This window comes from Protomyctophum parallelum (genome assembly GCF_964188405.1).
Source record: "Protomyctophum parallelum genome assembly, chromosome: 3".
In the NCBI taxonomy this organism is placed as follows: Eukaryota; Metazoa; Chordata; class Actinopteri; order Myctophiformes; family Myctophidae; genus Protomyctophum; species Protomyctophum parallelum.
The window spans coordinates 50,857,621-50,875,698 of record NC_139698.1 but is presented as its reverse complement, the minus strand read 5'-3'; the positions used below and the strand labels follow the sequence as shown (position 1 = coordinate 50,875,698).

The 18,078-nt window shown below is 46.8% G+C and overlaps 1 protein-coding gene across 1 annotated transcript in view; it reads left to right on the top strand.

Moving 5' to 3' along the window:
* The window catches only part of LOC310855910 (forkhead box protein O6-like), a 61,516-nt gene extending 51,624 nt beyond the window's left edge, over positions 1 to 9,892 (top strand). Inside the window, exon 2 of the mRNA XM_083761093.1 lies at positions 5,262 to 9,892. Coding sequence (XP_083617219.1) covers positions 5,262 to 7,085 — 1,824 coding nt within the window. The 3' untranslated portion in view covers positions 7,086 to 9,892. The remainder of the gene's footprint in view (positions 1 to 5,261) is intronic.
* The last annotated feature ends 8,186 nt before the right edge of the window (positions 9,893 to 18,078 follow it).

Genomic DNA, 18,078 nt, shown 5'->3' with positions numbered 1-18,078 from the left:
TGTAAAAATATTCCACATTTTTCATATAAAGATCTAAATGAAGGTGTGTCATAACGCTCCGTGAGCTGGTAGATCTGCTATTTTCAAATGGCTGATGTATACTGTACAGCATATAGGTGTCAATTTAAGTGATTCAACTAATTTTGATACTATATTAACCCATTCTGGGCGGGCACCCATTTTGGTGTCAGCATCATGTCATGCTTTAGCTATTGAAAAATAGCAGATCTACAAGCTCATAGCGCGCCACCGAGTGGCGCGATACGAGCTTGTAGGTCTGCTATTTTTTTGAAAAATCGAAGAACGACTGACATTTTTTTAGAATCTGATCTCAGGTCAGAATGGGTTCATCAGACCAGTGTGTGTCCGGCGGAAACCTCGTAATGAATCTGATCTCAGGTCAGAATGGGTTAACACATTTAGCTGGGAACCCCCCTGGACCCCCCATCCATCAAGGACTCCTAGGGGTTCCCGGACCCCCACTTTGAGAACCATCGGGATAGACGTCCCTTCTCTGTCTTTCTTTTTCACATCCATCCATAGATTGGAAGGCTTTACTCACGCCTCACGCATCAGTTGTGTGGCAATGCACAGGAGTTGACGGAGGCGATTCGGGGAGCGTCGTGATAGGTGGAGGCATCCGGCAGGCTTGTGTAGAGACGATGGGGGGAGTTGGCGTGGCACGTGGAGAGGCCGTCAGGAAGCGGGGAGCGAGCGGGGCGTCCCCTGCGGACCGCCACGGCAGAGATGAAAGACTGTTCCGAGCTGGAGCAGTAGCATCAAACACCCGCCTCTTCTCGCATCCTCTCGCATCCTCTCCCCTCCCCCATCCTCTTCTCTCTCTCTCTCTCTCTCTCTCTCCACTCCCCCCCCCCCCCCTCGCTCACTCACTCTTCGACTCCACCACAATATGATATAGCTCTGTGCCGCTGCACGTTTACCCGCGGTCGCCATGGTTACTCAATGCCGGGAGGTGTCACAGCGTAGACAACCCAAGGAGGCATTCACAGATCACCTGCATTTTCACATTCGCCTCCCATTTATGTGTTCTCTCTCTCTGCCACAATTTGATTTATTTGTGTCCCTGCCGTGCAATCCAGTGTGAATACTAAATAATCCCGCTACATAATGGAGAGACGGCGAGAGGTGTGAATAGCCCCTCAATCTGAAACAATCTATTGCACCCCGGTATTCCTTAGCTATACAGGAGGCTCTCGCCTTTTTTTGATTTGATATTTTTTATCCCCTCGCGTGTGTGCCTCAAAATGCGTCTAACAACAAAGGGTGCAATTGCGGCTTCAGACTGTGTTGCACATCAGCCTTCGGTGTTCATCAAGCCTCGAAGATGTAAATGAGAACAAAGAAAGCAAGGCTATGTATCCTGTGAATTACTGAATGAGTGGAGCGATGGGAGCCAGCTTGTGAGGGATGAATAAGTAAATCAATGACTGTACATGTTGGGTATGGCGGATAATGGGAAAATAATTGGTGACATACTGTATAATTGAAAACATATAGAGATTGGAAAGCAGAGGCAGAAAGGAATGACGATCTCCATGTGTGTGGAAAGTGCGTGAAATAGGGGAGGAGGAAAAAAGGAAAAGGTAAATCCAAGGTGCACGTTTGAAAGCGCAATTAAAAAAACAACAACTAAAAAACAGAAAGGGGTGAACGTGATAAAAAGAAAATGACTGAGAGAAAGCAATATGGGGAGTGAAGCTAGTTGTAGGAGGGTGTGATGCACCCATTAGCCTCTCTTGCTCTTGGCTCAATCTTGCAATACATCCTCCACCACACACACACACACACACACACACACACTCACGCGCGCACGAGCGCACGCACGCAAGGGCTAGGAGACAGTGCTGGCACTAAGCCAAACTGGCAGAGACTTCAAGCATATGAACAACCGTCAGCTTCCTAACAACTATCTGACTGAAGGGAGACATGGAAGGAGGAGGATGAGGGATGGAATATGGACTAGAGCGATGGGTCTCAACCAGTGGTCCAGGGACCACCAGTGGTCCTCGAGGAGGTTCCAGGTGGTCCCCAGCTAAATGAGGGAGAGTTGGTAAACAAATGGACCCTTCGATTTTTTAACTCTTGACAGCGTACAATGAAACTAAATGGACCCTTATGGCTCCATTTGGTTTCATTTTACACTCTCAAAAGTTAAATTATAGGAACAATTCTGCGTCGTATTACTTATTTACAATAAGTCTACACAGTTTGAGAATGCAGAAGAATTGTTATTTTGATCGACGTTTGGCCTGTTATCGCTCCTGTGCTACCAACATTAATTAGGCTAAACATCTTGACAATGACAACAATGACAACAACAATATTCTACATTTTGGGTCTGAGAGGCTAAATGTCATCAAATGGTGGTCCGCGGCTCAAATGCCCAATAAATAATGGGCCTTGATAGGAAAAGGGTTGAAAACCACTGGACTAGAGGATGGGGATGGTTGACTGCACACGTTTTAAAGGACGACTTTTCAACCTATCTTCATATAGGCTAATTTTTCCTGAATCCTCACTAATGTTCATGATAAAATAGCACAATATTGTTGTACTCTGTCTGTGTGGACAGTTACGAATCAGAAACCAGTCTTTCAGTGACATCATCGTTAGGGGCAGATTTGTTTTTAAACAAGACTTTTTTTAAAATTATTATCGAAAGAACGATGGCTTCCATTGTACATTTTTAACTTTTCACAAATAGAAAGCCTGCAGTTTCTGGGTTTTTGAACTGTACCCACAGCTAAAGTCAAAGTATAGATACTCCTGGCAGTGGCGTATCCAGGAATTTTCGTTTTGGGCAGGCAAGATATGTGTTAATTGTCGTCTCCCCGCGCACAATCGTAGCACTAAAGGTTTTCAAAGAGATATACCTTAGCCTGGCAACAGCCCCTGAATCGCTAGCCACATTAAAAATTTATGTTCAGGCGATTTAGGGTCTGGTGACGCTCCCGAAGGAGGTCTCAGACTCGGTTGGAAATCCAACCGACGAATCAGCGTCGTTTCAACTCGATGACGTCAAACAACAGTGCCGTCCAGACACAAACAAACATGGCTGCCCCCACTGCGGTAACTCACCACCGTATCAATCTGGCTATTAAATCGACGTATGATAAATAGTTTCTTTGAAGACACGAGAGGTTTTATAAACATCATCATCCGACATATTTTACCGCTTTTGTTTACATGCTAGTAGCGCTCGTTGGCTGTGTTTGTTTGGTTAGCAAACGCCGGGTTAGCCATAGCCTCATGATTGACAACAACGTCATCTGCTTTCCTACTATTCTGATTGGTTGGTATGAACCAATCACCGAAGACTGCCTCTTTGGCAACGCCCATCCTAGAAACGGTTGTAGTAGGGAGGGCTTTCAGACTGAATAATGGAGTGAAACGAAATGAAAATTCAGGCTGAGTGTCAGGCTAGATATACCTGCCAGACGAGTGGGATACAAAGGCTGAATGGCATGCATTTACATTCCAATGGGTGGTTGAGGGTCGCGCTCTACCGCAACGGCCAATCAGCTGTCCATTAATAGTTCCCAGGTCTCGTTTTTGTCCTCTCTTTTTTTCTCATTATATGGATTTTGGCCAACAGGCCAGAAATGGATTTGGACAGGCGGACGCCTGCCCTCGCCTTATTATAGATACACCTCTGACTCCTGGTCAAAGATTTCTCCACTACTATACAACTCAAATTTAGTATTCAAAAGTGCTGACCTGAGATCAGATTCATACGAGGTTTCCACTGGACACACACTGGCCTGATTAACCCATTCTGACCTGAGATCAGATTCTAGAAATGTCAGTCGCTCTTCGATTTTTCAAAAATAGCAGACCTACAAGCTCGTATCGCGCCACTCGGTGGCGCGATATGAGCTTGTAGATCTGCTATTTTTCAATAGCTAAAGCATAACATGATGCCGACACCAAAATGGGTGCCCGGTCAGAATGGGTTAACAATTTCCAAATGTCTTTTTCATATCAATGCTTTGCTGCTGTTGAAATTGTTTCCAAAACAGTTTCCAAAACAGTTATATAAAAAAAATATCATATCGCGTTGTACAAGCTCACGTGTGAGCTTGTAGAGTTGTTATTTTCATTATAGGCTATTTGAAATAGGGCTTCATTTATTGGTTAATTCATAGTGTACTTCGAAATGTAGTGGAGTGAAAGTATCCCAAAATACAAATACTAAAGTACTAAAGTACTGATACTCAAAGATGCGCCAATGCATTTCAGGTGCTTCATTGAGACTGACGCAGTCTCTTCTTTGTGCCAACTGTAGCTCTCTCTCTCTCTCTCTCTCTCTCTCTCTCTCTCTCTCTCCACCCTTAAAGTTTCTCACATTCTCGACTCGACTGATTCTGTCACTGACACTTTGGGTCAGATTGTGTTAATTATCAAACTAATCAATTCAATCGATTATAGAACGTAATTGCTCATTTAAAATGTACTAAAATGATATATTATTAATCCAATATTTTGGGCATGTCGTTATTCATTCATTATACAATGTGTCACAATGCAACACACTTTGAACTTGTAGATCTGCTGTTTTCAAAGGATTTGTATACATTCTGCATAATGAGTACTTTTACTTTTGGTACTTTAATGACATTTTGATACCAATACCTTTGTACATTTACTTAAGCACATTTTGAATTCCGGAGAATCCAGACTATAGAGTAGAGTAGTTCTAGTTCTAGACTAGAGTAGCATCTATATTGCAGTAGTGATACTTTTATATTGCGAGTACTTTTTCCACCACTTGCTAGCGCTTCAAATATATTTCTGACTCTGAGGATACCTCACTGTATTCTACCGACCACAACATTGGGACTTGATAGCAGCGTAGCATTTTAGCACGTATGACTCAGCATGTTTGACCGCCCGCTATGTATCGATTATCTCAGTTTAATCTGCCATCACCCCCGCTGCCACCAGCGTTTGAGCTATCTGTTTGAACCACCAGCGCCCGCAGGCATGAGATGTGTCAGTCTGACAGTTTGTTTTTGTTTCGTCACGTTTGATATTTCATCTGAGTGATTTCCTTTTCTCCTCGAATGCTTTACACAATATGCATTATATGCAGATTTCCCCCACATCATTCAAAATGTTTTGATGCAGCGTAGCATTCGGTGAGCATTTGAAGAGATAATGAGCGAGACGCTATGCACAGTTCTATGACGTCTGACTCTCTCTCTCTCTCTCTCTCTGTCTCTGTCTCCGTCTCTCTGCAGAACTCCATCAGACACAACCTGTCCCTCCACACGCGCTTCATCCGGGTGCAGAACGAGGGCACGGGGAAGAGCTCCTGGTGGATGCTGAACCCCGAGGGGGGCAAGATGGGCAAGTCTCCCCGCCGGCGCGCCGTCTCCATGGACAACAGCACCAAGTTCCTGAAGAGCAAGGGCCGCGTCCGCGGCAAGAGAGTGGGCCGCCCGGGGATAGGAGCCGCCGGCTCCGTCGTGGTGGGACTCCAGGGCGGCTCCCCGGACCGAGGGAGCCCGCCGGGGAAGGCCCTCTCCGGGGGCGGCGGCGGCAGCGCCAAGGGGCCGGAGGGGGAGTTTGACGCCTGGACGGAACTTCACTCCAGGGCCAGCTCCTCGGCCTCCACCCTGAGCGGCCGGCTCTCGCCCATCCTGGCCGAGGGAGAGCTGGACGAGCCGGAGGAGGGCGGGCTGTCCTGTTCCACCTCCCCCCACCTCTACCCGTCGCCCTCCAGCGCCCGCTCTCCGGCCATGGGGGTCGGGGGACACTGTCCTCCCCTGGAGCAGTTGCCCCAGCTGGCTACCTTGACCGGCGCCATCAGCCTGGACGAGAGGCTGATGGATGATGGCTACCACCACCAGCAGCAGGAACGCCAACAGCAGCAGCAGCACTCTATGTCAGCCAGACACAAGCACCAAGCGGCAGTCTACCACTACAACGCTGGGGTGAAGAGCCAGGGCTCCTATGTGGGAAACGTCTATGGGCAGTCCGGGATGGGGATGCTGCGTCACCACTCTCCCATGCAGACCATCCAAGAGAACAAGCCGGCCAGTTTCTCCGGCACCATGCGCGCTTACTCCAGCACGAACGCCCTCCAGAGTCTCCTGACGGGGGGCGTCGCGGGGCAGCAGTACTGCGCCGAGAGGGACGGCCATCCGATGATGGGCACGGCTAGCAGCAACGGGGTGGTGGGCCCGGGCCCGCCCAGCCATCACGGCCACCACCTGGGACATCTCAACGGCCACGGTGTTGGCCACAATGGCACTCCGAGTCACAACAGCTCCGCTCACAGCCATAACGGAACCCACAGCCATAATAACCCCAGTCACACCACCCACAACAACAGTGTAACCAACCACAACCACAGCTCACCTCACGGCGGCCACAGCCTGCAGGGCCACAACGCTCACAACCTCAGCCAGAGCCATAATAACCACAACGTGCACACGCCGCCCCGCGCCGCCGCCGGCGCCCTGGCCCCGCGCAGCACCACCAACGGCAACCACCTGCAGCCCTACAGCCACAAGGCGGCGCCCTACCTGTACAGCCCCCCGTCGCACGCGCACCTCCCGGCCTCCACCACGCTCCCCCCGAACCCGGGGGGCATGCTGGGCATGCCCCAGGACTCGTGCCACCTGGCCACGGCCCCGCAGCATCCGCACCCGCGGCACAACCATTACGCCGGCCCGCAGCACCAGGGCATGGCGGACGGACCGTACCACCACGGTGGGCAGGGGATGGGCGGTAGTAACGGCTACCACCACGGCAGTGGCGGCTACCATCAGCCTCACCCCCACGGTGAGAGGCTGCCGGCCGACCTGGACATTGACATGTTTCACGGCAGCTTGGACTGCGACGTGGACTCGATCCTCCTCCACGACATCATGGACTCCGGCGAGGAGATGGACTTCAATTTTGACTGCTCCCTGGCCCAGGGCGTGGGCATCGGGATGGGGATGGGCATGGGGGTGGGGGTGGGTATGGGCATGGGCATGGGCATGATGGGCATGGGTATGGGCGGGCTGGCAGGCCCTCAGCAGACCCACAACAACCAGAGCTGGGTACCAGGCTGAGTTGAGTGTGTTATTTGGACTGGCCCACGCACGCGCTGCCCAACTCAGAAAGACTTTTACCCATGAAGCACTGTGCTCGACAATGACATTCCTGGACTTGACAGAAAAATATATATAAGGACAAATACTCCACATCTCTCTTTGTCTTGACAATTTAAACTGCCCATATAAACCCCTCTTTTGACCCCCCCACCCCACCCCACCCCACCCCACCCCAAGATCTACTTCATGTCACATTGTGTTTCTTTTCTCTCCATCAGCGATACTGTGATGACAATCTCTCAGCTGTGCTCTGTCCAACATTGCTCCGCATGCATTGCATCCACACGAGACCTGAACTCTCAATGCACTTTAAATGCAAGTGGGTCACATCTTACAGTACAAAGCATTCACGGGAAGCCAAATGGGAGGCAAGAGCTCGGGAATGTTTTGTAAGAGGCGGGTGCATCGCTTGACGGGAACAAGTGCAAGAAATCGCAGCCTCCGTAGATAAAGTGTCAGATCCCTGGCATTGCATTATAATGGGGGCTTCTATTCTCATATGCTTCCTGCTTTAGGGAAATAATTTAGCCTCGATAAAGACCCCTTGTATCTTTATGATTTTGATATCTGCATCATCTAAATTCAGCACTGGTTCAAATTATTTCCAGGCAATTTTCTGTGCCTCATCAATGACCTAATTGACGATCAAAAAAAAGCTAGACTGCTAATCTGAATCCCCCACTTGAGTTATAATGATCACGTGATACAATCTCTTATCTTACATCACTGCTACTATTTAAAGATGTGTGCATTCAGACCTTGGGGCTTTTTGGCTTGAGCGTGAAAATGGCTATTTGTGAATGCCTTCTTTTTTTTTTGCCACGTTTGTTAACTGTGTCCTTAAATAGATTCTATCAGGAACCTATGTAAATAGATTCTATCAATAATCTATTTAAAGTTGGTGAATTAAAATAGCATGTCACCTTGTCTTGGCCTGGCATTGGGCTAGACAAAATGACGTGGATTCACTCAGTGAGTCTACGTTGTTGTGCGTCTGCCCAATGCCGGGCTAACCTTGTCTCACCTGGGTTGCAGGTGCCAGTTTCTCTCTCTCCCCTGTCTCTTTCCTCTGTCTCGCTCTCCTACTGTATTCGTCTGTCTCTCTCTCCCCTCCTCGCCTTTTCACCGGCAGAGACAAAGTGGCCATCCCTCACACTGAGCCAGGCCATTAATGCGGCTTGATTGAAATTCAGCATCTTGCTTTTAATCTCCAAAGTGATGCGACGGCGATGTGTCATTATTGTGGCTCTAGCGCGCCGTCCTCGCTTCCCTCGCCCGCCCCCCCGAGCCAGCCCGCCACTCACTCCGCACATTAAGGCAGAGACTGAGAGACAAGGCTGTGATTAACGCCAAGTCGCTCCGCCAGCTCGCCGTCCGTCCGTCCTGCTCTGAGGAGGCCAATGTCATTGTCCGCTCGCGGAGCGTGCAGATAAATAAAGAGACAAGGCATAAATGAAAAAGCTCCACGGGGGCCAACAGGAGCTCGTCTGCCCCCCTGTTTTCTGTGTGTGTGTGTGTGTGTGCGTGTGTGCGTGCGTGTGTGTGTGTGCGTGCGCGTGCGTGTGAGTGTGTGTGCGTGTGTCTTAAACGGGTATTGTATTTATCGTATCGTCAGTCATCATGTATGTTGTGTTGGCCTTTTGAACATGGTTCCAGCATTGTTTATGACCTTGAGCATCAAAGTGCTCCAGGTTGTGCAATGATAGTGAGATATCTAAAGGAGACGACTGGAGGAGAGAACAATCAGCCAATCGGATTAGTGCAAAAAGTCTCATGTTGAACAGGGTTGCTCCCTCCACCCCTCCCCCCCCTTTTTTCGAGTGTTTTATTTTGCAGTTTATCTTCCTGTTGTTGTCATTGTGTTGTTTGAAATTCTAAAGGGCCGACGCGGGACAAGGTTGCGTTAGAATTCCGCGCGGTGTGCAGGGTGACCTTCCTGCGCTACCCACATACGTGCCGGGGTCAAGCATTGTGTGTGTGTGTGTGTGTGTGTGTGTGTGTTTGAGAACAGGGATTTGTAAGCTTCTACAAACTAATTTCTCACTATAGCCTTGGTTAGAGAAAGGGATGAAGAGATCTCTCCTTACCTTCAGCTTCATTTTGACTCAGTTGTGCAGGTATAACGCCCACCGAAAAGAACAGATCCACAAGCTCTAGCGTGCTGGAACGTGGCGCATCGTGAGCTCGTGTAGATCGTCTATTTCCGATGGCCCGACACACCCATGAACGAGGCTTTTTCCCATACGGTTCTCCTCGAACAGTGTGTATAGGTCTTTGGTCCGTATACGGCTGTCAAAAGAAAGGCAAGATGGGGGGAATTAGCAGCCAAAGGTCAAGCATGGCACGGGACAGGACGATATCAGAACGATTATTAAAGATAAATAGCTTTTATTTCAGGCCTTTTAGTCACAGCGGTTATATTTATATCTGTGTGGGGAAATACGTGGAATTTTCTGAGCAAAAAAGGGGGCAGGGGCTCCTCACATATGTTATAGGGAAAACCCAGAGGTTTAGCGAACGCCATGCTATCAGGAAAGCAGAGCTCTATGTGATATGGGATGTGATTTGACTATTTGTGAAAGAGGTTGGTCGTTTTGTGAGTGAACTTGTTCCCTTTTTTCCCCTCTTGTCTCTCTTTCGGTTTCTTTTTAATCCCCTCTCTCTGTTTTTGAACATGTCACATTTCTTTCGCCCGTTTTACCAACTTTTATTTTGTACAAAGTCTATATATTGAGAATATTGTATAATAGTTTTTAAAAAAACAAACAAACCAACAGCTCAAAAAGAATATCAATTTTGTTGTCTATTTCTTTTCTAAGAGAATGTATCTCATCATCTGGTGACTGTTGAATAAATAAAATCAAATGAAAAAGTCTTGCCTGGTTGACTTTTGGGTTGAGAGAATTTGTCTTCAGGTTGATAATTTCCGATATTGCGGAGTGGATCTTTCCTTTGCTCGTATTGTGTGTGCTTGTCGAGTGCGTGTTTTCTCATTTGCCCGTTTGACTGACAATATGAATGAAGGTGTCTGGCATATTAATAGATGTCTTTCTTTGGTTCAGATGTTCGGTTGATTTGTGCAACATAGCTCCATATCTTTCACACACATACCATTGTGCCAAATCATGATACCAAACAGTGGGGTTGGTTGTGTTTTGGGGTTGTGTGTGTGTGTGTGTGTGTGTGTGTGTGTGTGTGTGTGTGTGTGTGTGTGTGTGTGTGTGTGTGTGTGTGTGTGTGTGTGTGTGTGTTTGAGAACAGGGATTTGTAAGCTTCTACAAACTAATTTCTCACTATAGCCTTGGTTAGAGAAAGGGATGAAGAGTTCTCTCCTTACCTTCAGCTTCATTTTGACTTAGTTGTGCAGGTAACGCCCACCGAAAAGAACAGATCCACAAGCTCTAGCGTGCTGGAACGTGGCGCATTGTGAGCTTGTATAGATCGCCTATTTCCGATGGCCCGACACCCATGAACGAGGCTTTTTCCCATACGGTTCTCCCTCGAACAGTGTGTATAGGTCTTTGGTCCGTATATGGCTGTCAAAAGAAAGGCAAGATGGGGGGAATTAGCAGCCAAAGGTCAAGCATGGCACAGGACAGGACGATATCAGAACGATTATTAAAGATAAATAGCTTTTATTTCAGGCCTTTTAGTCACAGCGGTTATATTTATATCTGTGTGGGGAAATACGTGGAATTTTCTGAGCAAAAAAGGGGGCAGGGGCTCACATATGTTATAGGGAAAGTCCAGAGGTTTAGCGAACGCCATGCTATCAGGAAAAGCAGAGCTCTATGTGATATGGGACGTGATTTGACTATTTGTGAAAGAGGTTGGTCGTTTTGTGAGTGAACTTGTTCCCTTTTTCCCCCTCTTGTCTCTCTTTCGGTTTCTTTTTAATCCCCTCTCTGTTTTTAAAACATGTCACATTTCTTTCGCCCATTTTACCAACTTTTATTTTGTACAAAGTCTATATATTGAGAATATTGTATAATAGTTTTTAAAAAACAAACAAACCAACAGCTCAAAAAGAATATCAATTTTGTTGTCTATTTCTTTTCTAAGAGAATGTATCTCATCATCTGGTGACTGTTGAATAAATAAAATCAAATGAAAAAGTCTTGCCTGGTTGACTTTTGGGTTGAGAGAATTTGTCTTCAGGTTGATAAACAACCAAAGTGACATTTTTCCCTCGTAATTTCCGATATTGCGGAGTGGATCTTTCCTTTGCTTGTATTGTGTGCTTGTCGAGTGCGTGTTTTCTCATTTGCCTGTTTGACTGACAATATGAATGAAGGTTTCTTGGCATATTAATAGATGTCTTTCTTTGGTTCAGATGTTCGGTTGATTTGTGCAACGTAGCTCCTATCTTTCACACACATATACCATTGTGCCAAATCATGATACCAAACAGTGGGAGAAAGAAGGGTTGGTTGTGTTTTTGGGATTGTGTGTGTGTGTGTGTGTGTGTGTGTGTGTGTGTGTGTGTGTGTGTGTGTGTGTGTGTGAGTGTGTGTGTGTGTGTGTGTTCTCTTCTTGCATGTGTGTTCCAGAGTGTAGGAGGCAGACAGAAAGGTGGATAACAATGAGGAAGAGACTGACAGACACACCAGAGACAGACAGCCAGACAGACAGACAGAGTTGGCAGGGTTGGAGCGATTGTGTGTGTGTGTGTGTGTGTGTGTGTGTGTGTGTGTGTGTGTGTGTGTGTGTGTGTGTGTGTGTGTGTGTGTGTGTGTGTGTGTGTGTGTGTGTGTGTGTGTGTGTGTGTGTGTGTGTGTGTGTGTGTGTGTGTGTGTGTGTGTGACTGTGTGTGTGTGTGTGTGTAATAAGGCTTGTTATGGGCCGTGAAGCGGTATTGGTTGGCCACAGCTGTCCCAGTCCTATTGGAGGCGTTTACACCGGAGGAGTGTGCAACGGTACAGCGCCATACTGGCAGGCCCCAGGGGAGCCTCCGCCTCTACTCACACACACACACACAAGACACACACGCACACGCACACACATGCACGCACGCACGCAGGCATATGCCATGCACACACACATACATATAAACACACACACACACACACACATGCAAGCACACACCAGAAACGTACACACACACACACGCACACACCCACACGCACACACACACACACACACACACACACACACACACACAGTTCTCGCTGAGATGTACACTTTTAATTGACTCCACTTGGCAAAGCCTCTCCGCAGGGAGCAGAGAGAGAATGAGAGGGGAAGAGAAAGAGGTGTGGAGAGAGAGAGAGAGAGAGAGAGAGAGAGAGAGAGACAACAACGAAATAATATTGCCCGTAGACTGAGACAGAAAAGCAGACAATGGAAAAAGTAGTGTGCGTGTTGTATTATAGTTATTTATTTCTTATTTCATTCCAATGAAACCATTGGGTTCAACCATACCCTGAACGTACAATGCCAGCCTCATGACATGTTTCATAAACTCACCAATAACGACAGACTGGCATGGTCGAGTGCAACTACGTGAGGGCTTGGCGCAGGGCCAACTTCTCTCTCTCTCTCTCTCTCTCTCTCTCTCTCTCACTCTTCTTAGACAGAGAGAGAGAGAGAGAGAGAGGTAGAGACTCTAAGACAGAGGAAAGGAGAGAGAGAGAAAGGCAGACGGTTCGGTCCAGGTGCTTGTGCCTCGGGGATGGTTTGCTCCTCTGTTCCTCATTATCAGAGAGAGAGAGAGAGAGAGAGAGAGAGAGAGACGGACACACACACACACACAGAGAGAGAGAAAGGCTGGACCAGAGAGAGGGGCTGTGTTAAGGTGTCATTATTCACCCACTCAAGCAGCTGAGAGCAGGTCTCGCCTTACTTAGCCTGGTGATAATGTTATGGAGACTGCCTTTGGAGCTAAAGGCTGGTTAGGGACAAAGCTAAGCACTAGCTGACAGGCCCACCTGGCCAGCACTGCAGGGTGCCAGAGCTGTATAGTCTAGCCTATACCTGCAACTGTACGGTATGAGTATATACCGTACAGTTATATACAGAATACAGTTACCGTACAGAATACCGTAGGCTATAGTGAAGTTAAGAACAAATGCACTTCATGGTTCAAGTGTCCGCCAAATATGTTTTAGTTCTGCAAGTAGAATATCATAGTGAAGATGTTTTTCATTTTTTTACTGTTTTTCTTTTCTTTTTAGACCACAGAGGTTGTGGGCATCTACTGTATATGCGAACAGAATTGGCCCGTGTTCAGGGGAGGGGAGCCAGATGGGGAGGGGGGGGATATTGGTCATTGCATGTAGACACCTGTCAGCAGGGAGCCGAAGGCTCTAAGCTATACGTGGGGGCTCTTCACTGGCAGGTGAGACAGTGAGAACACAGACGTGTGCGTCGGGAGGAATCAATCAGCAATTTGGCATAATGACTACATTTAGGAGAAGAAATGTCCAGCTTTCCAAAATGCTACAGTTAGGTCAAAAGCAGATCCAGCAGCTACTGACCAGGATACTGACATGATCAGTAACAGATCATTAGCGTGGTCAGTAACAGGTCAGTATGCCAGTATCATGTAAGATATAGGAGATGAACCCATTCTGACCTGAGATCAGATTCATACGAGGTTTCCACTGGACACACACTGGTCTGATTAACCCATTCTGACCTGAGATCAGATTCTAAAAATGTCAGTCGTTCTTCGATTTTTCAGAAAATAGCAGACCTACAAGCTCGTAGCGCGCCACTCGGTGGCGCGCTATGAGCTTGTAGATCTGCTATTTTTAAATAGCTAAAGCATAACATGATGCTAACACCAAAATGGGTTCCCGTACAGAATGGGTTAAAAAGAATCAGATATCCTAACATAATATTGGGTTAATAATATCCAACGAGATACATACGTACAAATCTTAAATTGTGATTCTTTTCTTTGACAGAATAGCTTTCACACTGACAATTCAGATCATTTGGATTCAGCACTCATGATCTACTTAAAATAATCATTAACATGGTGAATCACATCTTGATGACATCATCAAGATGTGATTCACCAAGTTAATGTTTTTTTTTTCCAGACCTCCAGTTCTAGGAAACACAGAATAGTACTCTTAATTTAAAGCGATTCACACAGTATAGGCTATGACGTGTTGGACATCTAGTACAGTATAAGGTTATTTAAAATGTCTTTAGCTATAGTCTATACACTGATACAATTAACACACTTGATGCCCTTTACGCTTTATTGCTGATCAGTACACTTCTATCAAAACCTTATTTCCTACTTCTATTAAGCCTTGTTTCTTTTACTTATAGGCCTATCTTGTATTTATTTTTGATTGTACATCGTTGTTGGACATTATTATGTGAGTGACACATTTATATTCTTCATTCTTGAAGAAAATATGAATGCATCAAATGCATATACGCCTCACAGCACCTGTGAGCTGCAGCTGCATCCTTCAAGAAAACAAATTGGACAACTGTGGTCCTTAGGTACCGCCTTTTGAGGTATGTTTTGGACAATAGCAGCATTGTACATTTTCAATCTGCAATATGGACTAGGAAATCATCAGGTCATCCATCTCTGTGTTATTAAAACAGTCACGGTCTTCAAACATAATGAACACCCTAGCATCCCTATTTTGGGGCGAGTCACAATAGTTGAACATTCGGCGAAAACAAGCAAATGCAATGTATGCAACGCATTATATAAGCTTGTAGATTGGCTATTTTCTGAGTGTGAGGGCTGTGATCCCAGCCCCACGGTGAGATAAGACTCCTCTAACCCACACTCACATTTGCATTCTACTCTAACCTCTAGTATTGACATTTGCAACGATTATATTATAATGCATAAAACACAATCAGTATTTGAAAATGGCTTGGTGACAATATGCACTGTTGTACTAATGTTCTGTTCTTTATTTAGTTCCTGAAATGGCAACATTATGGGGCAGGGGGTGGAGTCAGCGGTGATGCAGAGGACCATACCAACATACTTGATTGATAAGGGGGGAATTGGGAATTGTTTAGGGATTCCAGTTGGCAATAATTGCCGTCCACCCCTATGTGTATTTATTGGTTTGGTCCACCACTATATAAGTCTCCCTCATGTGTCATTTGAACAGGTCTGTTGGTTGAGTTCATTTCCTGTTTGCTTCCGCACTATTTTCATTTAAGTTATATTCATTTAAGTTATGTTATGTTGACCCCAAGGGCCCTACCACTTCATTCGTTGAACCTTTTCTTAATTATTTGCTACTTTTGACATTAAACCAAACCTTTGAGTTTGAAAACCTGTGTCATCTTTAAGCTTTGACTGCTCGGTCCCTCACACTGAGAATACATTTAGTTTTTAGAGTGGAAAAAAGGAGAGGGCCTTTTATGGACTCCTGGGGGACTCCGGTCAAGTAAGTATATTGTATAGTGTTTACGTATACCATGACTAAAACATCTACTGTGGTTCAAGGTTTGAAGGTATTGCTCCATCATGTGTGTAGGTAAATATAAGGATAAAACATATTTTTGTTCAGTTCCTTCAGATATCGTAGCAGCATAAGTAATAATAGTAAAAAATAAGATGAAAAACGCATGCACGCGCGCACACACACACACACACACACACACACACACACACACACACACACACACACACACACACACACACACACACACACACACACACATCCCCCAATCCTATTCCCCACCGACCGATCTAATCAGATCCTCTCTCTCTCTCTCTCTCTGTCTCTCTCTACCCTCTCCACCTGCCACCGATCCACTCAGCATCTGGAACTGAGGGCGAGAGAGAGAGAGAAAGAGAGAGAGAGAGAGAGCAAGCGAGCAGTGGGAGAAGTTACATTTAAAGTCTGCCAGTGCCCAGCAATGATGAAGCATTATAATACTTTACTTTATAAGTCATTATGATCGGCTGTATAATGTGTTACATTATAATACTTTACTTTATAAGTCATTATGATAGGCTGTATAATGTGTTACATTATAATACTTTACTTTATAAGTCATTATGATAGGCTGTATAATGTGTTACATTATAATACTTTACTTTATAAGTCATTATGATAGGCTGTATAATGTGTTACATTATAATACTTTACTTTATAAGTCATTATGATAGGCTGTATAATGTTACGATTTCACTATGGGTTCTCATGAGTATATAGTTATAACTATAATAAACATGGACGGAAAACGTCCTGTAGGCAGACCAAAACTGCGCTATACAAAGACATTTGCAAGCGAGACCTGAAGGCCTTGGACATGGATCTGGATACCTGGGAAGCTGCAGCATCCGATCGCACAGCTTGGAGACAGGCGGTCTCTACCTGCAGCATCCGATCGCACAGCTTGGAGACAGGCGGTCTCTACCTGCAGCATCCGATCGCACAGCTTGGAGACAGGCGGTCTCTACCTGCAGCATCCGATCGCACAGCTTGGAGACAGGCGGTCTCTACCTGCAGCATCCGATCGCACAGCTTGGAGACAGGCGGTCTCTACCTGCAGCATCCGATCGCACAGCTTGGAGACGGGCGGTCTCTACCTGCAGCATCCGATCGCACAGCTTGGAGACAGGCGGTCTCTACCTGCAGCATCCGATCGCACAGCTTGGAGACAGGCGGTCTCTACCTGCAGCATCCGATCGCACAGCTTGGAGACAGGCGGTCTCTACCTGCAGCATCCGATCGCACAGCTTGGAGACGGGCGGTCTCTACCTGCAGCATCCGATCGCACAGCTTGGAGACGGGCGGTCTCTACCTGCAGCATCCGATCGCACAGCTTGGAGACGGGCGGTCTCTACCTGCAGCATCCGATCGCACAGCTTGGAGACGGGCGGTCTCTACCTGCAGCATCCGATCGCACAGCTTGGAGACGGGCGGTCTCTACCTGCAGCATCCGATCGCACAGCTTGGAGACGGGCGGTCTCTACCTGCAGCATCCGATCGCACAGCTTGGAGACGGGCGGTCTCTACCTGCAGCATCCGATCGCACAGCTTGGAGACGGGCGGTCTCTACCTGCAGCATCCGATCGCACAGCTTGGAGACGGGCGGTCTCTACCTGCAGCATCCGATCGCACAGCTTGGAGACGGGCGGTCTCTCCAGGTCTCTCCAGGTCTGAAGAAACACTCGCCCATGGCAGCCCGTGGCAAAGAGACTGAGGCGAAAGAACAAGGCCCAAAACCAACCAGACAGACCAGCATCAGTCTTTCCCTGTGTTAAAGGTTTTATGACATTCATTGTCTCCACCAGGCCAAAGGCATGTGGGGAGAGTATGTTTTGCACTTTGTCCGTCCGTCCGTCCGTGTGTGTGTGTGTGTGTGTGTGTGTGTGTGTGTCCGTCCGTTAGTAGCTAATCTCGGCCACCATTAAGCCGGTCGATGCCAAATTTTGCACACACACTCCCTGGATGCCAACGATGAACCTCTGCCCCAAACTTTCCAGAACGGCCTGTTATAGCGCCACCAGGAGGCCGCTTTGTGCAAAACAACTTTTTGCACAGTACACCTACAGATTTTGTCCAAACATCACGCAAATTGGTACACAGTCTCTCTAGAGCCATTCAACGAAACCGGTCTTTCAGATTTCTCAGACTCCATCCTGATTGGTTAAGATTGGCTTCCAAAGTTCACAGGAGTGCTCAGTTTCAAACAAAATGCTGCAAATCATGAACACATCGCGTGATTTCCTTGAAATTGTGCACCCACATTCCCACTAGGCTGAGGACGAAATGCCACATGAACAATTTCAACTCGGCCTCAAGTTGGCGCTATAACTGGACGAAAAGTGTTTTTACCTCTAACTGCACGAATCTGTGGATCACTTTGTATGCCAACTCCCTAGAGGCCAAGGAAAAACCTTTGTCTGGAATTTTTCACATCTGCTCTTTATAGCGCCACCAGGAGGCCCACATATGTAAAACACATTTTCTATTATTACTCCTTCAGATTTTATCCAAATTTC